General features: G+C 43.5%; 1 protein-coding gene across 1 annotated transcript in view; it reads right to left on the bottom strand.

Moving 5' to 3' along the window:
* Positions 1–23172, bottom strand: part of LOC113425450 (carnitine O-acetyltransferase-like) — a 62332-nt gene that overhangs the window by 872 nt on the left and 38288 nt on the right. Inside the window, exons 5-13 of the mRNA XM_087953049.1 lie at positions 22397–22562; positions 21000–21174; positions 17644–17822; positions 14553–14653; positions 10434–10553; positions 7967–8089; positions 5936–6071; positions 3096–3158; positions 2270–2407 (exon numbers count right to left, since the gene is read on the bottom strand). Of these exons, the coding sequence (XP_087809175.1) occupies positions 2270–2407; positions 3096–3158; positions 5936–6071; positions 7967–8089; positions 10434–10553; positions 14553–14653; positions 17644–17822; positions 21000–21174; positions 22397–22562 (1201 nt within the window). The remainder of the gene's footprint in view (positions 1–2269; positions 2408–3095; positions 3159–5935; positions 6072–7966; positions 8090–10433; positions 10554–14552; positions 14654–17643; positions 17823–20999; positions 21175–22396; positions 22563–23172) is intronic.

The following is a 23172-nucleotide window of genomic DNA, read 5'->3' as shown; positions in this document are numbered from 1 at the left end:
AATACAGTCGGTCAAGTTACAACCAGGGGTGGGATTCTACCAGTTCGCATCTATTCGCTAGAACCAGTTGTTAACATTCTAAGCAGTTCGGAGAACCGGTTGTTAGAAGAAAATTACTGGCCTAATCCTGTAAGGAAGGCAGGAAGGAAACATTCTGGTGTTGCTTACAGAAACTGCCTCTCCATTAACCCTTATTACATTCTTGGCAGGACTAGACTTCCTGTCTCAGGAATGTCTCTTGAGTATTTTTTTCCCCTCCGTTGCTGGTACTTTGCTTGGTGGAGTGACCATTCAAAGTTACAATGGCACTGGAAAAAGTGACTTATGACCGTTTTTCACACTTACAACTGTTGCAGCATCCCCACCGTCATGAGAGGCCAGGCGAAGAGATGTGTGCCTTGATGTGAGTGATATTGAGTTGGCCACACCCAGTCAACAACATGACCACCAAGTCATATCCACCCAGTCACATGACCACCAAGCCACGCCCACCACCTAAGCCACGCCCACAGAACCGGTTAAAATTTTTGAATCCCATCCCTGCTTACAACCACAATTGAGCCCAACAATTTCTGTTGTTAAGTGAAACATTAATGTTAATTGAGTTTTGCCCCATTTTCTGTTGTGATCTGCCGGCAGCCTGCAGAGACACAGAATCGGACAGTGGAGAAGAACATGGGCCAGTCCAGGACTCTGGGGAGGACTCGGATGGGGGTCCTGCGTCCGATACAGAGATGGGGTCAGGGCCATCTGGGAGTTATGTGCTGACTCCGGAGCCTCCAGAATCTGACAGCAGCGAGGTAGAGGAACAAGGGGAGCCTGTTCCCAGTGTGCGTGTGCACAAAGCTGCCAGAAGGCAAGAACAGTTAAGACAAAAGGGGCAACTTGGGAGTAAGGCTTGGAGGTGGTTGGCCTCTCCCATAAGATATAAAGGAAGTGCAAAGGGACAGGAACCTTTGCAGGAAGCAAAGCTGTTTGTTCTGTTCGGATTAAACCTTGAAGCTTTGTGTGGACTTTTGTGCTTCAGTTGTTTTTTTACAGTTAATTTGGCACTTTAGTTGTTGGCAGCAATTCAAAAGAGCTAAAGGTGGGTGCTTATCTCAAGAGACTGTTTGGGACTCATTACGGGCTGGGAATGCACATAATTCCCAGCGTTGAAATAAAACAATAGTTGTTTGGACTAAGCGTGTGCTTAATTACAGTCTCAGGAAGCCTTGGTCAGAACATTTTCTTGCCACTATTGTTAAGTGAATCACTGAGGTTCTTAAGTTAGAAACACAGTTGTTAAATGAATCTGGCTTCCCCATTAACTTTGCTGGTCAGGAGGTCCCAAAGGGTGACCATGTCAACCCTGAAGCTGGCCTGACCGAAGCCATTTTGTCCGCTTTAGTGTTGCCACACTGAAGTGGAGGGTCAGGGAGGTGGGATTTGAGGTAAGAGGGATTTTTGTAGCCAAAACAAAATACTTTCTCTTGGGAACCAAGTACATTCTCACACCTGGTCAGAAGATGCCATCCGGTTGTTGGACTGCATGGTTGATTGGACCATGTGATTGATGGTTTTGAGAAAGTAGAAAATCCTTTACTTTTAATAAGGTGAAAACCGTAGGAGTTTCAGAATCGGTTTTCACCAGACATGTGCCAATATATTTCCCCAAAAAAGTAAAGTTTGAGGCTCTCAATGGCCTCGGAGTCTTGCTTTCAATGGATTTATTACTTAGAACCCTGACAGACCACCAGATTGCTACGGTCATAAATATAAATCAGCTGCCATTTTGATCACGTGACCATGGGGATATCCTGCAATGCTCGTAAGCGTGAAAAACAGTTATAAGTCACTCCCCCCCCCCGCCCCAATCCTGTTGAAAATAAGGAATCTCTTCCTGAGCTGTTTTTCTCAGCAGCCTTGTCTCACAATTAGTTCCTGAAACTGACCGGGCCTTAATCAGTTTCACACTGGCTTTTGTTGTGGGGGAAATGAATGTTTTATCAGCATTTATTATCATTGAATAGAATAGGAATAGGAATAGGGTAGAATAGAAATAGAAATAGAAATAGAAATGAAATAATGAAATGAATAGAATAGAATAGAATAGAATAGAATAGAATAGAATAGAATTCTTCATTGGCCAAGTGTGACTGGACACACAAGGAATTTGCCAATGGTTGCTATCTAATAAGACAGTCAACAAACAGTATGGAGAATATCGTAACCTGAGTAATACAGGAATACGGTAAAGAGGTACAAATTTGGAACTGGCTCTCTGTACCTGTCCTGTGGAGAGTTTCCAGTATGAAGCCATGGTGTAGGAAATATCCATAAAAAGCTCAGGCACATGGAAGCCGTCTGCTATGGCCTCCATTTTCAGTCCAAGCAAATGGCAGTCGATGCCTTGTCCATCCAGAGCCTGCAAGACATCGCACAAAATCATGTCAGAGTATATTCATGAACCGGAATAGAGCACGGTAACAAGCTCAGTCAATGAACAGGCATAGCAACTAAGTCAGCCAATGAGGACTGTTTGGAAGCTAAAACTAGAAGTAGCCTAAGCGTGGCTCTATATTAAGCGCTGCAGTGCTAAAGTGAAAGAAAAACTAGCTTGCTTGCTTGCCTGCTGAACTAAAGTGATGTCTGTTTCTGAGCTCTCCTGAGTTACTGTTCTGCTCTGAACCTGCAACGTGTCTGCTTCTGTTTGAGTTTGCTCCATGCTGGAGAAATCTACCACTGGTACTGTAAAATTTACTTTACATGTTTATAAAGAAGTTAAATGAAGCCTCAGCCATCTGTGTTTACTTTTCTGGCGCTGAATTTACGCTGCAATACTCTGAACAAATCAGCTATCTCCGGAAGGCGGTTTGAACTCATACACAAAAAAAATCAGGGGTCTCCAAACTGACTGCAGCTCCCAGAAGTCGTGAAACCAACTGATAAGACTTCGGGCCAGTCACTTTTTTTTATCAGCCGTAAAAACCCAGCAATGGCAAACCATTTTTGGAAAATGTTGCTGCCAAGAAAAACGTTGCCAATTTCAAGGCTGACTTGAAGACGTTAAAAATAAATGTTCCTACCAAACATGCAGCAGAGAGATAAGTTACCTGCTCTGTCAGGGTGCTGTGGGATTCAACCGCTTGTTTCAGGAGAGATAATCTTTCAGGGGCCTGGTGAAGAAAAAGAGACATGGATTTTAAATACCAGAACGTTCAGACCATAACACCCGGAAGAATCTTCCAAGGACACACGGAAAGTCTCAACTGCTAACATACAGGTAGTCCTTGATTTATAACCCAATGCAGCCTGACATTTCTATTGCTAAGTGAGATGTTGGTTAAAGCAGGGGTCTCCAACCTCGGCCACTTTAAGACTTGTGGACTTCAACTCCCAGAATTCCTCAGCCAGCTTTGCTATGAATGTATGTAGAGGAATCTAAATGATGACATGAGTAGAGGCAGTCCTTGACTTACGGGTGGGTTTAGCGACTGTTCAAAGTTATGATGAACCTCTCGAGGGAGAGTTACGATCAAAATTTGAAGTTTTGATGGCTGCCGCCACCACCCTGCAGTCACATGTTCACATTTTGGGCACTGAGCAACCCACCCACATTTATGGACATTTACAGCATCCCGTAATCGTGGAACCGTGATTTTTTTTTTTTTTTTTTGCTGGAAATGGTTGTGTCAACTCATAAAATATTTCTATGGTCTTTTCAGAGTTGCCAACAGAAAGGGAGGGGGGAGCAATGGGCAGCTCGCGTTCCACAAAATGCTTTCAAAGATAGTAACTAGATGACCGAAGTTTCTGCTGCGCAAAATTCTAACTGGAGAGCATGACTGATGATTCTTGGCTATGGATGTGTCCCATTGGAGAATATGAATTACGATATACGCAGGGGGTGGAGAGAAAACCAGGGTCAAGGGTGACAATGAATGATGTGTCTCAGAGTTGGCTACATCCAGGCAGCGCTGGCATGTTTACTCCTAATAAATCTTCTTTAAATTTTGGAAGTTCGGCTAGAGACTCATGGTTTAAATGGGGGTAACTGTCGGAGCCCTGACAGCTAGCTGACTCTGACACACTTCATTCACTGTCACCCTTGACGGGTTGTTTACTTCTGGTCTTCAGCAAAAAACACCCTTTTCAGACAATGGATTTGATTAATGACCTCTTCATTCGCTTAACAACCACTGCATTTGCTTAATGACTGGCACAAAAAAGGTTGTAAAAACAGGCATGGCCATGTAGTGACCCATTTAATGACTAGCGTGACTTATGTCCCTAATCCTGGGTTCAATCACGGTTATTAAGTGAAGGACGATCTGTATTCTCAATTTCAAGCTGCATGGAAAAAGAGATTGTTGTAGATAACAAAGAGACTTTTCTATTTGTCCCAAAACCAAGATCCGAACAAGGCCAAGACTTCTTGAAGAGGAAAAATGGACCTCTCCACATAGAGAAACTCGCAGGATTAGCAGAACCAAATTCCACTCCATATGGCTAATCCAGAAATGCCTCTGAAGGCTCTCAAATATGCTAAGCAAACAAAATAGAATTTCTTTCAATAATTGGCGCTACCATTCCCTGCGTGGAATGGTCCTTCATTCTACTCAAGGACATGAGGATAAGAACCAACCTAAAACTTCCGGATAGTGAGAACAATTAATCCGTGGAACGATTTTTAAAAAGAGATTGGACAGCCGTTTGTCTGAAATGGTATCGGGCTGTAATGGCAAACCTATGCCAAGCGTGCTGGAAGTGGCATGCAGAACCATCTTTCTGGGCATGCCAGCCGTTGCCCGTTGCTCTTCTGGGTTCCCAGCGTGCGCATGCTGGTTTTTGCACATGGAAGAACAGGTCCCCAAGTCTGTCCACGTGGAGGAGTGCCGGAAACCGGAAGAACAGCTCCCCGGTGCGCATATGCGCACTGGCTACCTGGTCTTTGCACACGCATATCCATTAGAAACCGGAAGACCAGGTGGCCGGTGCTGAGCTTCCGGTTTCTGGCGCTCCCACTGGCAAGCTGCTCTTCCGGTTTCCGGCACACACACGCGCACTCCTGTTTCGGAACTCTGTGCCGAAAAGGTTCACCACCACTGCTTTTGGGTTTCTTGCCTGAGTAGGGTGGGAAGGGCAGGGTCAGGTCAACACCACTTTGGTAGGGGGAATCTGTGGTGGCCCAGGCAGGGCTGGGAGATCCATAGTCTTCCTTCCTTCCTTCCTTCCTTCCTTCCTTCCTTCCTTCCTTCCTTCCTCTCCCTCCCTCCCTTTCCTCGTTCCTTTCCTTCCTTCTGTCAGCTTTGGAAGCCATGTTAGCACCAAATGCTTCCACACTGCCGCATTCTTGAGCCTGGGAAAATGGGAGGGCAGAATTTCTTGGAGTGTATCTGATTAGACATAATAGCATTCTTCTTCTAAGTCAAGGTCATGTTATTTCTGCACCTGGGTGAGGGGAAGTCTCAAGTTGGGACGGATGGTGATTGGGGCATGTGATGCGATGATGGGTGCAGGCGGATGGATTTTGTAGTTTTTACTTATTGCAAGGAAACCCCGAACTTTCAGATTCGGGATTCCCCAGATGTGCCAGTTTACTACTCTTAATAAAAAGAATCTTGGAGAGGATGTCTGTCTTGGAGTTATTTGTTGGAGTGGAGGTTTTCTGGAATGCTGACACCTTCCTTCCTTCCTTCCCTCCCTCCTTTTTCCTTCTCTCTTCCTTCTCCTTTCTTCTTCAGAGGCACCGCAGGCCAGTCCTTCACTGTTTCCAGGGCAGCCTCATGCCGAGCCTGTCTCTCAGGCTTTGAGTTTGACACCCCTGGACTAGATGACCTCCAATGTCCCTTCCAACTCTGTCATTCTGGTTCAAATAATATGGGGACTTGATGAAGTGCGTTGTCACCTCAGCCTTAAAAAGAAAAGACAAAAAAGGTGGAAAGCTAAATACCTGGCACTTCTCGTCAGCCATTGCTTGGGCAAAGGCCAGCACAGCTGAGGTAGCAGAGCGTATGATTTCTGACCGGCCCTGATGGAAGCGACGAAGCGAGGCTGTCTCGGCGGTGGGACACAATTGCCCGTGTGCTCTGGGAGGGGGGAAAAGGTCAGTTGTAATACACACCCTGCGCGCACCGTCAGAACTGTGCCTCCTAGGTGACAAAACCCTACGTGGACAAAAGGAAACCCCCTCTCCCACTTTCCCACTGAAAAAAAGTTCAGTGGTTCCCAACCTTTTCTATGACCCCACATCCAGGGGTGGGCTTCAAAAAATTTAGCAAAGGGTTCTCTGCCTGGTTGCTGGGTGAGCGCGGCCTAGTCGGCCTCCTGCACCACGGGGTGTGTGTGAGGGTGGGGTGGGGGTGTTTTTGCCCTCCCCGCGCTCCGAAGGCTTTCCTTGAGCCTCTGGGAAGGTGAAAACAGACTCCCCGGGCTCCGGAGGCTCTCTGGAAGCCGGAAACGGGCTCATTTCCAGCCTTCCAGAACTTGCGGGAGGCCCGTTTTTCGCCCTCACTGAGCCTCCGTGTGCGCCCTGCACTTACCCGCCTCCAAAACGGGCCACGTGGGGAGTCCTGGGAGGGGAAGGGCCGGATGGGCAGGGCCAGCCAGAAGTGGGATTTGGACTGCACAGAACCTTAGTTAGGGGCTCTCCCGAGCGCACAGCAGCCTACCCCTGCCCACATCCCTAGAAAATGTTGCATTTTATTTACTTATCTGCAAGCAGTCCTGGACTTACAACCGCAGTTGAGCCCAACATTTCCAATGCAAAGCAAGGCAGTTGTTAAAGTGAGTTGCACCCCGTTTTATGACCCATTTTGCCAAAGTTGTTAAGCCAATTATACTGCAGTCGTTAAACGGATCGTGTGGTTATGAAGTGAATCTGGCTTCACCCCTTGATCTGACTTGTCGGAAACTAGCTGGGATGGTTACAAATGGGGATCATGTGATCCCGGGACTCACATAAAGCCAAGCACCCAAGTTTTGATCATTTGACTGTGGAGATGCTGCAGTGGTCGCAAGTGTGAAAAACAGCCATTAAGTCACTTATTTCACTGCTGTTGTAACTTTGAACATCACTAAACGAACAGCAATAGCAATAGCATTTAGACTTATATACCGCTTCACAGTGGACGCAGTAACTCAGTGGCTAAGATGCTGAGCTTGTCGATCAGAAAGGTTGGCAGTTCGGCAGTTCGAAACCCCAGCACCGCGTAATGGAGTGAGCTCCCGTTACTTGTCCCAGCTTCTGCCAACCTAGCAGTTCGAAAGCATGTAAAAAATGCAAGTAGAAAAATAGGGACCATTTTGGTGGGAAGGTAGCAGCGTTCCGTACGCCTTTGGCGTTTAGTCATGCCGGCCACATGACCACGGAGACGTCTTTGGACAGCACTGGCTCTTTGGCTTTTGTAATGGAGATGAGCATCGACCCCTAGAGCTGGAAACCAGTAGCCCATATGTGTGAGGGGTACCTTTACCTTTACCTTATTGCTTCACAGTGCTTTACAGTCCTCTGTCTAAGGGGTTTACAGAGTCAGTCTATTGCCCTCAACAATCTGGGTCCTTATTTTACCCACCTCGGAAGGAGGGAGCCAGTCAGAATCAAACCTTGAGCCAGTCAGAATCAAACTGCCGAACTGCAGTCAGCCGGCAGTTCAGCAGAAGTAACCTGCTGTAAATGCATTCTAACCACTGTGCCACCGCAGCTCTTAAATGGTTGTAAGTCGAGGGCTAACTATTTAAAACATTTAAACATAGCTGTGCCCATTTTTCAATCAATCAAAAAGTTCACACCGCCTTTAAAAGTAATCGTGAGGTATGGCTCGTCACTACGGGACCCAAGAAACCACTCTTAGTTGCACCCCCCCTGAAAATCCATCTGCAGGCACCCGAGATTGGGAACCCCTGTTTTCAGGTTCTGGACCTTACACCTTTCCTCCTCCCCCTTCTTCTCCAAGCCATCCTTTGACTTCCCCTGCCAGCTCACTTGTAATGCGCCAGCTGCAGCACGACTTGCACGACCGAGTCAGGCCTCAAGTTTTGGCTTTTGAGAAAATCCTTTCCAAAGCTGTCGTGGGTGAAACAACGGATGTCCAGGTCGCTGATGAGGCTGAGAGAGAAACAAAGAGGGAGAGACTCAGTGCTCAGGTAGATGCCATGCCAGAGGTAGAGAAACGATCCTCTCCTGAAGGCCCCCCCCTTTTTTTTAATAAAAAGGTTTTTTTTACACAACTCTTCAAGCGGGCAACATGTTTCCGGATTATAACACTTGTACATAGTCATACTTTCATTTCCATTTTTCTTATTTAATATCATCTCATATCATTAGCCATTTCACTCATCTTTAAATAAATTTGCATTTCATATTTCAATTCATTAATTCATATCAATCTCACTTCATCGACACGTAAGTTTTCAATTCTTTATCCCCTATTATTTCCATTTTCAGCTTACCACCTATTTTATTTTAGATTTACATATCATTATTATCCTTAATTTTTTTCTAAGTCGGTATATAATAAACAATCTAAAAAGAGTAAAAATAAAATAAAGCTAATAGATTTAGAATCCACACGGTGTTTTTCATTCCCCTACTTTAATCATAATAAAATACTCTCATGATACACTTCTAATGTCCATTAAATAATCAACTGTATGTTTTGAAATGTATATATTTAAAGTATTCCCCCCCACCCACCCAGTAAATCACTAAAATAACTTCTTAATATATCTCATTTTATTTGAAGGTCCTTGATGGGATACCTGTGGCGGCGTCTCCTAAGGCCAACCCTGCTCCCTTCCCAAAAAGACTTCTTACATTTGCTTGACATTACAGTATTTTGATTAAAAGTGACTGAAGAGAGAAGTATGCAGCCACAAAATAAACCACCATCAAACAAGGAAAACTAAAAGTAACACTTCGGGGAGATAGGATCCAAAGGAAAAGATCCAAAGTTTATGTTGGGAAAGGCGGAAGAAAAGAGAAGAAAATGGCCAGCAAGATGGATGGACTCTGTTGTTAAGAGTGGCAATAGAGCAGGGATGTCAAATACAAGGCCCGTAGGCCGGATTTAGCCCACAATGTAGTCGGATACTGCCCGCAGGGCTGTCCTGGAAAATGCAAGGGGCCAGCCTGCTTAGGCCAAGTCTACCCAATGTGAAGAGGAAACATGGCAGCAGTTTGGGGAGTGGCATAAAGCTGGACACGCCCACCCAGTCAGCCACACCCACCCAGTTGGCCAGGGTCCATCTCCTCCCCCCCTCCGGATCAACCACAGCCCTGCTGCGGCCCTCAATGACATTGACTTTGATACCCCTGCAATAGAGGTACTAGCGGAAGAGCTGAAGGACCTGACCGTGAGCAGTTCATTATGAAAAAAAAAATCCCTATCTATATGATTGATAAGGTGACTTAATGGCGCATAATCAATCAAGACAAAAAAAATAAAAATAAAAGTTCCAGAACAGAGCAAGAAACAAAAGAACCAGGTAGCCCTCGACCACAACTGAGCCTAAATTTTCCGTTGCTGAGTGAAACATTTGTTAAGTGAATTTTGCTTGACCTTTCATTGCCACAATTGTTAACCACTGTAGTTGTTCAAGTGAATCTGGCTTCCCCATTGGTTTTGCTTTTCAGAAGGTCGTAAAAGGGAATCACGTCATCCCGGGACACTGCAATGGTCATAAATATGAGTCAGCTGCCAAGCACCTGAATTTTGATCACGTGACCATGGGAATGCTGCAACGGTCATTAAGTGTAAAAAAGTGTTGTGGTTAGCCGGCTGCAGGTGCGGACGGCTGAGGAGAACGAGGACTCAGATGAGGGCCAGGACCATTAGGGAGAGGACTGTTGCCTTCAGAGATTGTGGGGGCTGGCAGCAACGATGAGGAGGTTCCCGAGGAGCCTGTACCAAGTGCGCGCACACGCAGGGCTGCTCGCTGGAAAGAGCAGTTGCAGCAGCACGGGCGACTCGGCAGTAAGGCTGCAAGGTAATGGCCCCTCCTTCAAAAAGATAAAAGCCAGCTGTGAAGCGAACGTTCTTTGTAGGAAGCAAAGACGTTTTGAAACTCAGCCTCATGGGCATTGCGGTATCTTAAGTTGGTATTTGAAGACTCTTGTGTTGTAAAATATTTCTTATCTGTTATTCTTATCTGCACAGTTTTGGTGAGGCTTGTGCTTATGAAAGTTAATTAGTTTGCAGCAGCCTTTTAACCAGGGATTCGTAAGAATCATTAAAAGGTTTCTGTTCCCTTTGGTTCGTGTTTGTTTTATTGGAAAAGGGTTTGGATCAGAACAAAAAGAATAACTTTTTTCAGTAGCGTTGTAACCTTCAATGGCACTAAGTGAACTGTTGTTAAATTGAGGACTACCAGTGTTTGTCACCCCTTCAGTGGGGCTGACAAGGCGTGTTACCAAAACAGGCCATCCCGGAGCCCACGCCCTGCTTACTCACACATCCAGATTCTGCTTTGCACGCTCAAGGTCACGCTTGACTTCTGGAGTGATGGAAAAATAAAGTTTTTGGGGCAATTGTAGAGGAATCATCGGGCTGCGGGTCATGGCTGGATCTTTGCTGAGGGAAAAGAAAGGGAGGAAAGATGCACTACATTTACATGTTTTAATGTTTTTATTTTTAGTCATGACTTTTTTTTCATTTTTCTAAGTTTTTATACATCGGCTGCTTTCGCTGATCGTTGCACAACACCCAGAGTCGCTTCTCACGTTAGGCGGCCATATAAATGTGATTAACAAAACTAAAACAAACAGGCACCTAATTAAAATTCTCCCCCAAAAGGTGCTTTTTTCAAGAGGCCTTTCTGATTTTTCTTTGAAGATGTTTCGCTTCTTCTGAAACCAAAGAAGCTTTTTGGATGAAGAAGCAAAACGTCTTCAAAAGAAAAAACAAACAAGCAAGAAAGTCCAGTTGCCTCCCGAAAAAGCACCTTTGGGACAACCATGACCTGAATGACGGAGAATCTCCACAGACATTTATCTTAATTAAAATATACTCTTGTGTTTTAAGTCTGTGGAGATTCTCCGTCATTCAGGTCATGGTTGTCCCAAAGGTGCTTTTTCAGGAGGCAACTGGACTTTCTGGTTTGTTTGTTTTGCTTCTCATCCAAGAAGCTTCTTTGGGACTACTCTTGTGTTATATCAAAACAACCATCCCTCTAGCCAGGTTCATATCCTTGAACTAAGCCCTAAAGTGATTCATTTCATTCTTCCATGCAATAATAGAATAGAATAGAATAGAATAGAATAGAATAGAATAGAACAGGAATAGAACAGGAATAGAACAGGAATAGGAATAGGAATAGAATTATTTATTGGCCAAGTGTGACTGGAAACACAAGGAATTTGTCTTCGGTGCATATGCTCTCAGAGTACATAAAAGAAAGATACATTCGTGACTTCCGGTTTGTCGGCCGCGGCGGCAGGGATTTGCGAAGCTGCGCGATCCCTGCCGCGCTAGCCGTTTTTGGGGCTCCGACCCAGCCGGGTGCAGGAGCTAGGCTGCCTGCAGGGGCAGCTGAAGGTAGGGGATCCGGAGAAGGGTTTGGGGTGCTGCAGACTCCCTCCCTGGCCGGCAGAACTCCCTTTTCCCAGGGACGGTGCAGCGGCGGTCTGTAATGGCCGCCACAAAGAAGCTGGCAGCTGGGTAAGAATGCGCAGGAGGAAGTGGAGAAAGTGATTGAGAGGAGAAAGTTTTTCTTGGCTCCTAGGACTCTAACACATATCTAATAAAATTCCTGAAAAGTATGACTTTCTGAATAATACCTGCCAGAAGAGGAAAAAAGCGGCTGTTTGAAGGTGCTGAAAGGATAGCTTTCCCTCTTTTCCTACGGAATAAATAACTGGATATTAAGAAACCTATTTCTTTTAGGTGAAAATTGGTTTTAAGCGATGAGTGGGAAGAGAGAGGATTAAAAGAAAACATTTGTATGCTAAGACTTTGTTGGAGCAGATGCCTTAAGGATTTGAAGACTAGAATATATTGCAATAAGATTTTAAACAGATTTGGACTTTCTTTCTCTTGGATTGATATTACCCCAGAAGGAGAAAGTGAGAACTCTGCCTTGGTTTGGACTGACTGAAAACTTTGGGACTGTTTTATTTTTTTTATTTTCTTTTGAATATTCTGGTTGTTGTAAGAAGAAAGAAGGGAAAAGAAAAGAAAAGATTTATAATGGCTCTTTCTGTTGAGGAACTAAGAAAAGAATATGAACAAGCAAAAAAAATGGTAAAGATGGTGTGGAAGAAGCTTTCCTTTTCTTAGAAATGGCGCTTATTAATTATCAACAAACATTACAACAGATGAAGACAGCAGAGGAACAAGAAAGAAAGAAAGGAGCCATTTTTAATGAATCTCAGAACTTGATCCAGAAAGAAGGAAGAGAGAAAGAAAAGAAAAGAAGAGAAAAAGAAGAAAATTAAAGGACTTAAGGACTTAAGATCTAAAAAAACATTTAAGAAAGGGAAAAATAAGGTGCAAAACCAATATGATGATAGTAAACAAAAGGGAAAAGGAATACGACAGAGAAGGGAAGCTGGCAAGGCAGAGGCTAGAAGAAGGGGGGTAGAAAGGTTTGTTGGGAGAAGAAAGAAAGGAAAAGGTGGAGAAAAGCTACAATGTTTTGAAATTAAATGAAAAAAAGAAATTTTTTTGGATAATGGATAAAGTATAAAATTTTTTAAAAAAAAAAGATTTTGCAAGGTACATAAGATGAGATGGTAGTATTGTAATGATTTAAGAGTTGATAAGAGATTAAAATGTTAAAATGTTTAAAAATGATTGGCTTTAAAACCTAATAATAGGGAGGTTTAGAATATTGTTTTAATTAAAGAGTTTAATAAGACTATGGTACTGATGTTATTATAAAATTTTATTATAGTATCTTTTTTTAATATTTGGATTTATTGTCTAATTATGTACTTAATTATGTTGGATGTATTAGTTAGATAGAATGTACCAAGCAAAATCGGATTGGGTATTAGATATTATTTTAAAGATTAATTTGATTAACTTAGGGGAGATAGAAAGGCATCATACTCTGATTAATGATTTCAGGAGAAACTTATTTTCTTTTTTTTTATAAGGAATGAGACAAAGGGATGATAAAAAATGGACAAAAGATATAAATATAATGATTCAAATTAAGATGATTAATTAAGATAGAAGTAAGAAGTGTGAAATATGTGGGGAAGTTAATATAGAAGGCTTAGAATGGTAAATAAAATAAGTAATGATATGTAAGATGAGCATGAATATAATTGAAGTCCATGAAGAGAGATACCTGGGTCCAAGTTACTTTCCAAAAGATTTTTTTTATGTTTTGTGTGTTGTGTGTATATGTCTTTTTGGGGGAGAATTAGTTAAAAATTGTAGAAATATAGATTGAGAATAATGGTAACTAAGTCAGAAAGAAACAGATGAAATAATAATAATGATATTGAATAAGAGTAAAGAGAAGTAAAGAGAAATTGAATAAGAGGTTTTGGTATGTTGTATGGAAATGGTTTAAAACAGAATTATAATTTATCTGACTTGTTAAATTGACAATGAAAAAAGGTTTAAACATGTAATGAATAATGACAATTTGTGTGTTTTAAAAATTAATAAAACTTGTTTTTTTTTTAAAAAAAAAAGAAAGATACATTCGTCAAGAGTCAAGAATCGTGAGGTACAACACTTAATAATAGTCATAGGGTACAATAAGCAATCAAATCATATTAGGAGTCAATATAAATCATAAAGATACAAGCGACAAAATTATAGTCCTACAATCACAAGTGGGAGAGGGGATGGGTGATAAGGAGTGATGAGGAGATGAACAGTAATAGTAGTGCTTTGTAAATAGTTGGACAGTGTTGAGGGAATTATTTGTTTAGCAGAGTGATGGCGTTTGGGAAAAAACTGTTCTTGTGTCTAGTTGTTCTGGTGAAACTTTTTGACAGTGAGAACAATCAACCAATGGAACAGCTTGCCCTCGGAAGTTGTGGGAGCGCCATCAGTTGAGACTTTCAAGAAGAGATTGGGCTGCCATTAGTCAGAAATGGTGTAGGGTCTCCCGCTTGGGCGGAGGGTTGGACTAGATGACCTACAAGGTCCATTCCAACTCTGATTATCTGTATCTGGTGTGCAGTGCTCCATAGTGTCATTTTGAGGGAAGGAGTTAAAACAGTTTATGTCTGGGATGTGAGGGGTCTGTAAATATTTTCACAGCCCTTTTTGACACGTGCTGTATATACAGGTCCTCAATGGAAGGCAGGTTGGTAGTAACTGTTTTTTCTGCAGTCCTAATTATCCTCTGAAGTCTCTGTCTTGTTGGGTTGCAGAACTAAACCAGACAGTTACAGAGGTGCAGATGACACATTCAATAATTCCTCTGTAATTAATTATGAGGGGAGCTTAGCATCTTGTCACTGGCTATTTAGTTCAGGGCTGCATCTCAAGGACTATGGTTTCTTGAACACATTTTTGCAACACAGATTCAAAATCCGCCCACGGGAGTCAAGTCAGGCTATCTATCCCCACAGCTTCATCACAACTCCCCCCAATAGGGAACATTACCAATAATCAAGGACGTAGTCGATGACTGTGGCAATCAGTGGCCCCTCAGCGATCGCTTGTTCGTAAAGGACCCCACAGGTGCCATCTTCTCCAATAATGAACTGAAGGCCAGGGACAAAGAACGAATGGAAAGAAGGAAGGGAAATGGTTTGTTAGGCACGGAAAAAGATAAAATTAAAAAGCTGGTTTCAACTAGAGCAGGGTCCCCAACCCACAGGCCGAGGCCTACTACCAGGCCATGGCTGGTTTGAAAGTGGATTGCACAAATGAAGGGCTGGCGCATGCACAGCTCTACTTACACAAGTGGCGGGCCGGTGCACATCCATGCAGCTCTACTTACACGAATGGCGGAAGCGGCACTTGCACACACCAGCCCACTGCTTACAAGGGCCAATTCCCCCCCGCGGCCAGGCTGCCAAGCCATAAAGGTTGGGGACCCCCTGAAGTAGAGGATTCTCTCATCTTTTTTTTATTTTGGATGATGAAAAAGCAGAATAAAATAACATGTATTCCCAAATATTTTTTTAAAAAAATCAATATATCACACTGCATATACTGGGCAGAATTGTTTTTGAACAGCTATAGAAAGAAACCAATATCCCTACAGAAGAGATGGTGATTAAAAAAAGTGCTTGAATGTGCAGAGATGGATAAATTAATGATGGAGTTAAAAGACAAGGAGGAAACAGAATATTATAAGATTTGAGACATATGGTATGAGTGGCTAGAGGAGAAAGGTAAAGAATATGTATAAAAATTACTTAAGAGTTGCAGGAAATGTGCAAGGAACTATAAAAAGGTAAATATAAATGTAAAAATATTAGAGAAATATACCAGGAATTGAAAATGAAAGTATTACTATGTAAACAGGAAAGAAGCTGACTCTGGAGCACTATCAAAAATGGAAATGTGGTGTAAATGTTTGAAAAATGCGTAATAAAGATAACTTTAAAAAAAAAATAAATTAAATTTTTCCTTATTTGTTAGTGGCTGACTGCTTATCAGCCCAAGTTATTATTTGTTAGGTAGCCATATAGGTTTCTTAAATCATTATTGTTTTTTTTTTTAAATAGAGATCGGCACACAGGCCAAATCTCATTCTCTTCTTATCAAGAGAAAGGGACAAAACTCTAAATGCTTAAATTTTAATCTAGGATTTGGCCTATGGAAGCCATCCCATCTTTTTAAAAATAATAATTCTAAAAATGTTCAAAATGCTTACGATGTAACCGAAATTTAGAAGCTTTTAGAAATCTTCCTTCTTAAATCTCATGTGAAATGACACAATATTGATTACCCTGACTTAATTACATAAAACATAGAGTTGGAAGGGACCTTGGAGGTCTTCTAGTCCAACCCTCTGCTCAAGCAGGAGAACTATATTATTTCAGACAAATAAAAGCCTTCAGTGATGGAGCACCCACAACTCCTGAAGGCAAATTCTTCCATTGGTTAATTGCTCTCTCCAATAGGAAATTTCTCCTGAGTTCTAGGTTGCTTCTCTCCTTCGTTAGTTTCCAATCCTTGTTTCTTGCTTTGCCTTCTGGGGCTTTGGAAAATAGTTTGACCCCATCATCTTTGTTAGGAGCCCCTCAAATATTGGAACATCGCTACCATGTCCCTCCAATGCGTCTTTCCATTAGACTAGACATACCCAATTCCTCTGTTTTTTGTACATTTTAGCCTCCAGCCCCTTAATCAGTTTTCTCTGCACGCTTTCCAGAGTCTCAACATCTTTTTTTGTATTGCAGTAACCAGAGTGTGGTCTTACTAAGGCTTTGTAGAACTTACTAGAACTTCACGAGATCTTGATTCTATCCCACTATTGATGCAGCCTAGGATTGCATTGGCTTTTGGGGCTGCTGCCGCAGACTGCTGGCTCCTATTTAAGTGATTGTCCGCTAAGACTCCAAGATCCTTTCCAGAGTTACTGGCACGGAGTCCAGTTTCACCTATAGTTGTGTAGTTGGTTTTTCTTACCTAAGTGTACAACCTTACTTTTATCTATATCTTTATCTTTTTAATCTTACTGTCACAGCCTTCACGACGCCTTTCTTTCTCTCACATCTTTTTCGGTTGCCATAGTAACGGGGGGGAAGGCAGGGGTGGGGATTCAGCCAGTTTGCACCAGTTCGGGAGAACCAGTTGTTAACTTTTTGAGCAGTTTGGTGAACTGGTTTGTTGGAAGAAATCATGAGGGCAGAGTGGTTGTTAAATTGTTTGAATCCCACCACTGGGGGGAGGGTGAAATTTTTGGGTGAGAAACGTGCTGGAGGTTTCAGAGAATGAACTGTATAACTTGGGGAAAACTTTATTGTTTATGCTTGCTTGCTTGCTTACTGCAGCTCTTTATCAAACCAGGCCAAGGTCAATGGCCAGATGTCTGTATCACCACCTGAAGATGCCCCACATGACATTATACCCTGTTTCTCCAACAATACGGCCTCCCCCAATAGGAAGTCCCAGCATGTTTTATAGGCATGAAATGAAATTAAGCCCCTCCCCCCCAAATTAAGGCCTATATTAAAACATGAGAAATTGGGGGGGGGGGAATGGCGGGGGGGCTTGCCGTTAGGAAGTACTTTTGTTGCACCCCCAGATATGGTGCTGCCTGCGTTGACCCTGATAAAAAGTGCCCCACCAACGCCGAGGCCAACATCCAAGCCGTCGCCTCCCGCCTGCCCGAAGATGCAAGGGGGGGGAAAGTTAAATCACCCCCGAAAAGACGGCCTAGTCATATTTTCGGGGCTGAAAAAAAAATAAGACCGGGCCTTATTATATGAGAAACATGGTACATATCTTCGATTGGATGGACCGTTTGAACTACTGTGGGTGGGAACACTGCCATCACTTTGTGTATGTGTTTTTCGCGCGTAAATCCTCAGATCTAGAATTCTTTTGATGCTAACCACTTGATTTCCAGCAAAGGTAATTCTTTTCTCTGTAGCAATGGAGTCTAAGAGTGCCTTTCTTGGATTTTGAATGGAGTGCCATCTGACGCTTAACTTTTATTTATCATCGAGCAACTGAGGATCCCATGTCTTTACGCTTCCATACTGAAGCCTAATTTACATCCTGCTTTGACGCTCACCTGCAGAGTCTTGTCAAACCACCGATTGCCGCTGTTGGAGTAGCTCCCTCCACCGTGCAGCATCTGAGCTGCCAAACGGCTTTGGACGTGAGCATCGGACACCTTCAGGATAGGAGCATCCAGACAGACGGTGAAGAGGCTACGTTGGATCGTCAGAGCTGATTCCTGGTTCAGTTTGTCTGGAACAAGAAATGCCAGATTTAGTTCCCGGTATGGTTGTACAGGAAAAAAAAAAAAATCAAAATTCCCAATATGGTAGCACAGGACAAAATCAAATTAATTCTCTGGAGGGAGAAAAGCAGTCAGAAAAGGCGGTGCAACCTTACAAATTTTTTAATCTGACTTCTTTCCTTTTTTCATTTACATATAGTTAAAATTAAAGTAAACTGAACGTATATTTAACAAGCTCGATACCCATGCTTCACTACAAAACTATGTGGTTGGGCTTAGTTTTTGGGGAGGAAAATAAGGGGGGAAAATTGTGCCTCTGCCTACTAGCGTCCATCGGTATTCATCTGGCTAGTGTTCCGTTAGTGAGAGTTCAGGTCTGTTTGGAAAGTGAAACAGTATTTGCTGTGTGAGCAAGAAGGAGACAGCAAGGAGCCTGGGTGTGGCTTAGCTCAACTGTTCTGTAATAAAGCTGCTTGGTGCTGTGAAACTAGAACTGAAAATCCTCTCCTCCTCTGCTTGTGTTTTGCATTTGGTACAGATTTCTTTTCAGATAGGGAGGCGGAGTAGAACTCCTTAGCAACAGAGCATATTAATAATAATATACGAAATACTAATGCTCTAATGGTCATTTCAAAAAATCCTTTCTTAGTGAGCACCTAGAAGGCAGGAGGAACATATGTGCTAAATTTCAAGTTTATAGGTGTTACGGTTCTGGAGATTTTGTGATGATGCGTGAGTGGTGTTTCGCTTTTATATGTAGATATAGATAGATATAGATAGAAGATATACCGTATTTATCGGCGTATAACACGCACAGGCGTATAACACGCATCTTCATTTTAAGAGGGAAATTTCAGGAAAAAAATTTAAATTTCTAAATAAAAACTTTGAAGCACCGCCCGGCCTCCGCTTGCCCTCCGCTCGCACCGCCCGGCCTCCGCTCGCACCGCCCGGCCTCCGCTTGCCCTCCGCTCGCACCGCCCGGCCTCCGCTTGCCCTCTGCTCGCACCGCCCGGCCTCCGCTCGCACCGCCCGGCCTCCGCTTGCCCTCCGCTCGCACCGCCCAGCCTCCGCTCGCACCGCCTGGCCTCCGCTTGCCCTCCGCTCGCACCGCCCGGCCTCCGCTTGCCCTCTGCTCGCACCGCCGCCCGGCCTCCCTTGCCTCCGCACCGCCCGGCCTCCGCTTGCCCTCCGCTCGCACCGCCCGGCCTCCGCTGGCTTCTTAACATTATATCGGCGTATAACACGCATACATCATTTGCCCCCTATTTTCAGGGGGAAAAAAGTGCGTGTTATACGCCGATAAATACGGTAGATAAATATGACTACACTGTACCCTCCCATCAAATGTTTAATCCTGATTGACTGGTCTGAAGATGTATATGAGCCACGTTTGACGTGCAAACTGACTACAGCGGAAACAAAGAAGTTCATTGAGGAAACAATGCAAATACCACAGTGACCTTGTCATGCCCAATCAAGAGAGATGTGTGAAACAGGTCACAGAGCAGCAAGCAGAGTGCATTCACATGAGAAACAGAGGATCATATCAGAGACCAAGAAGCAAGTTGGTGGCTGATGTCAAATCAAATCAAGGCTTGACGAAACTCGCTTAAACATTTTTGTAACTCAAGATGACTGCTTTCTGATGTTAGTTTATGGATTGCACAGATTATTATTTTTTGCTTAGGTAGATAATATTCATGCAGAAAAAAACTTTAATTTTGGCACAAGGTGTAATTTTGAGAAGATAAAGTTAACAGCATTTGAGTTACAAGAGACTTCGGTGGGGTGTATGATCAAATGTGGATATATCAAGCTAAAAGTTGTACAATTGCAAAAAGAACAGCAAGTTTGCATTCTTGGTATAAAAATACATATTTTTTAGAAACCCCGCCTCACTGAAAAAAAAACTGCAAAAAATTCCAATGGGGAACTGGGGTATTCTGGGAGCTGATGTCTACGCATCCTAAAGTAGCCAAGATTGAGAAAAACTGATTTTGAGAGTACCGGGTTAGAAAAGGTTGTACAGTAGGTGCTTAAATGCAACCCTTGAGGCTCTAGAAAAAGTATAAAAAAGAGCAACCAAGATGATTAGGGGACTGGAGACTAAAACTTATTTGATGTGCAACACCCAAGAAAATAGGCTCAAGATCCAGATGGATCTTGACAGAGTAGAACACTGGGCCGTATCTAACAAAATGAAATTCAATGTAGAGAAAAGTAAAGTCCTACACTTAGGCAAGGAAAAACAAAAGTACACATATAGAGAGGGTGAAACCAGGCTCAACAGCACTAACTGTGAGAGGGATCTTGGAGTCTTAGTGGACAACCAGCTAAATAGGAGCCAGCAGTGTGCAATCCTACATTGCATTAACAGAGGGATACAATCGAGATCAAGTGAGGTACTAATACCACTCTATAAAGCCTTAGTAAGATCACACCTAGAGTACTGCATCCAGTTTTGGTCACCACACTATAAAAAAGATATTGAGACTCTAGAAAAAGTGCAAAGAAGTGCAACCAAGATGATTAGGGGACTGGAGACTAAAACTTACAGGAACTGGGCATGGCTAGTCTAGTGAAGAGAAGGACCAGGTGAGACCAGGGGAGACATGATAGCAGTCTTCCAATATTTGAGGGGCTGCCACAGAGAGGAAGGGGTCAAGCTATTTTCTAAAGCGCCCGAAGGCCAGACAAGGAATAATGGATGGAAACTGAACAAGGAGAGATTTAACCTGGAAATAAGGAGAAACTTTCTGACAGTGAGAACAATCAACCAATGGAACAGAAGTTGCCCTCGGAAGTTGTGGGAGCTTCATCACTTGAGACTTTCAAGAAGAGATTGGACTGCCATTTGTCAGAAATGCTGTAGGGTCTCCTGCTTGGGCAGGGGGTTGGACTAGATGACCTATAAAGTCCCTTCCAACTCTGATTATCTGTTATCTGTGTTTAAAAGAAGCCATTTGTTTACATCTGGATCCAGTCACTGGGGAATGGCAAGAAAATAAAATTAGGAGCAGATTGACAGTTGACCTTGAGAGGCACTCAAGGCACTCCCTTCACTCAAAATGGAGAACGAAGAGCCCTCTAACATGGATCCTTTAATCTGGATTTCTGCATGGAATAGAGGATTCATGATCGAAGGCCCATACTTTCTACCTCCCAAAACCTGGCTTGCCCACCTTTCATGAGACTGGTGAAGGCCTCTCCCCAGGTATGTCGGTGGTCACTGGTGAGGACTCCCAAGGGCTCTTTATTCAACTTCCAAGAAAAAGAGCGGATTTTTAGGAGCTGCAGGTAGATCTGGTCAATGGTCAGGGGTGTCCCATCACTGTTGTATACTTCAAGCCGGAAGAACTGAGAAAGAGACAAGAGAACACAAGAGACAGAGAAATGAGGGTTACCCCATCACACCAAGGAGCTGTTTACTTCTGGTTCCATTGATCAAGTCCCCAAATATTTTGGGGCTCACACCCTTCCAGGAACTCTTAAGAACCTAGAATGATCCTCTATCATCCAAAGGCCCTGAGTGCTGCTGTAAGGTAGTCTTCAAGTTATGACCATTCATTTAGCAACTGAAGAAAACCAACTTATGACCAGTCGTTATGTTTATAACTGTCACGTCATCCCCGCAGTCATATAATTATGATTTGGTTGCTTGGCAACTGTTGTACATTTATAGAAGTCACAATGTCCTATGTGATCGCCATTTGCAATTTTCCCAGCTGGCTTCCGACAACTAAAGTCAGCGGGAAAGCAGGCAGGGAAGATCATTAAATCATGGTCACGTGGTATATCAGTTAACCACCATGGCAAACAGGTCATAAAGTTGGGTGCTGCCATGTGATGCCTGACTTAATGACTTCATCGCTTAATGAATTTTCCAGTCTCTATTTCAGTTTTAACTCGAGGACTAACTGTAACCTTTCCTCCAAGGCAGTGACTTCCAATCTTGGCAACTTTAAGAGTTGTGGACTCCAACTTCCAGAATTCCCCAGCCAGCATGGGAATTCTGGGAATTGACGTCCACGCATCTTTAAGTGAGAAGTCCACACTTTAAGACTTGTGGACTTCAACTCCCAGAATTCTCAAGTCTGAATTCTGGGAATTCCACAGGTTTTAGTTACCAAATTTGGAGATCACCTACCATAGCGATTTCTGAAAGGAGAGGAGGGACTCACAGGAGCTTTACCAATCCTGGACCAATCCTATAACTATGATGTACCTTACTGACGCATTAGATTTATATACCACTCTTCGTTTGGGAGCTTAAGTGGGCATCCAAACCGCTCTCCGTATTATCCAAAAACAATTCTATGGGGTACAGTGGATGAAGAGGATTAAGCTGCCACATGACTGATCCAAAGTCATCCAGGAGATTTCCGTGATTGAAGGGAGACTAGAATCTGGATGTCTCCAATTACGTGTCAACACTAAACTTTTAAGATATTAAAATAGTATTTTTTTTTCTCTTTTCTTATACAGCAGCAAATAAGCATGGGGTCTTATACTGAGGCCCAAAGAACTGATCCCAACAGATCCAGGGAACAATGGTTGGGCCAACATGAAGGCATTTTACCTGGAAGTTGCGAACAACAGTAATGTAATTTGGGGGTTTCCGTCCAGGTGGAGGCAGCAAAATAGAGTCATGTTTTCGTCCAGGGAGTCGGCAAGAGGCAAACAGGCGGGAATAGCAGTCCATGCTGAGCGGGTGACCGTGGGAATACTCAACTAGCAGGGTCTGGCTGCCGTGGAGATGGAAAGAAAAAGGAACCAAATCAGCGTTCTTTCAAAGCCGTGGGCATCCTTGCGTATGAATTTCTGATAGTCCTTTGTCCCACTTTTCATCCAGGATCTGAAGGTAGGCCTCAGAATTCAATTCTCCCCCCACCCCCTTTGGTTGGCTAGGAAGGACGGAGCATCCCAAAGTCTACATAAAGGCTGCTAAGAATTGCAGAGAAGAGCAACAAAGAGGATTAGGGGACTGGAGGTTAAAACATACGAAGAACGGTTGCAGGAACTGGGTCTGTCTAGTACAGCGGTGGCTAACCTTTTTGGGCTCCTGTGCCAAAAATTGTGCGCACGCTGGCACGCTCGCGTGCCAGCACTCAAACCAATGCATGCCCCCCCGCATGCATGTGTAATCCCCACCCACCCAAATAACACACACACACCGCCCCCTTACCTGCACTACACCTCACAGCTGATTTTCGGTGGGTTTGAGGCCTTTTTCGGCCTCCCAGAGGCTTGAGGGAAGGCTTCTGCAGGCTTCTGCAGGCCGAAAACTAGCCCCGTTTTGTCACTTCCGGTATTGTCAGAAAAACAGGAAGTGACAAAACGGGGCTAGTTTTTGGC

Source organism: Notechis scutatus, chromosome 2, assembly GCF_049901735.1.
Source record: "Notechis scutatus isolate UNSWTSFEM ecotype Mainland chromosome 2, rNotScu1.2, whole genome shotgun sequence".
NCBI lineage: Eukaryota > Metazoa > Chordata > Lepidosauria > Squamata > Elapidae > Notechis > Notechis scutatus.
The sequence above is the reverse complement of the archived record's forward strand: the minus strand, read 5'-3'. Positions and strand labels throughout refer to the sequence as shown.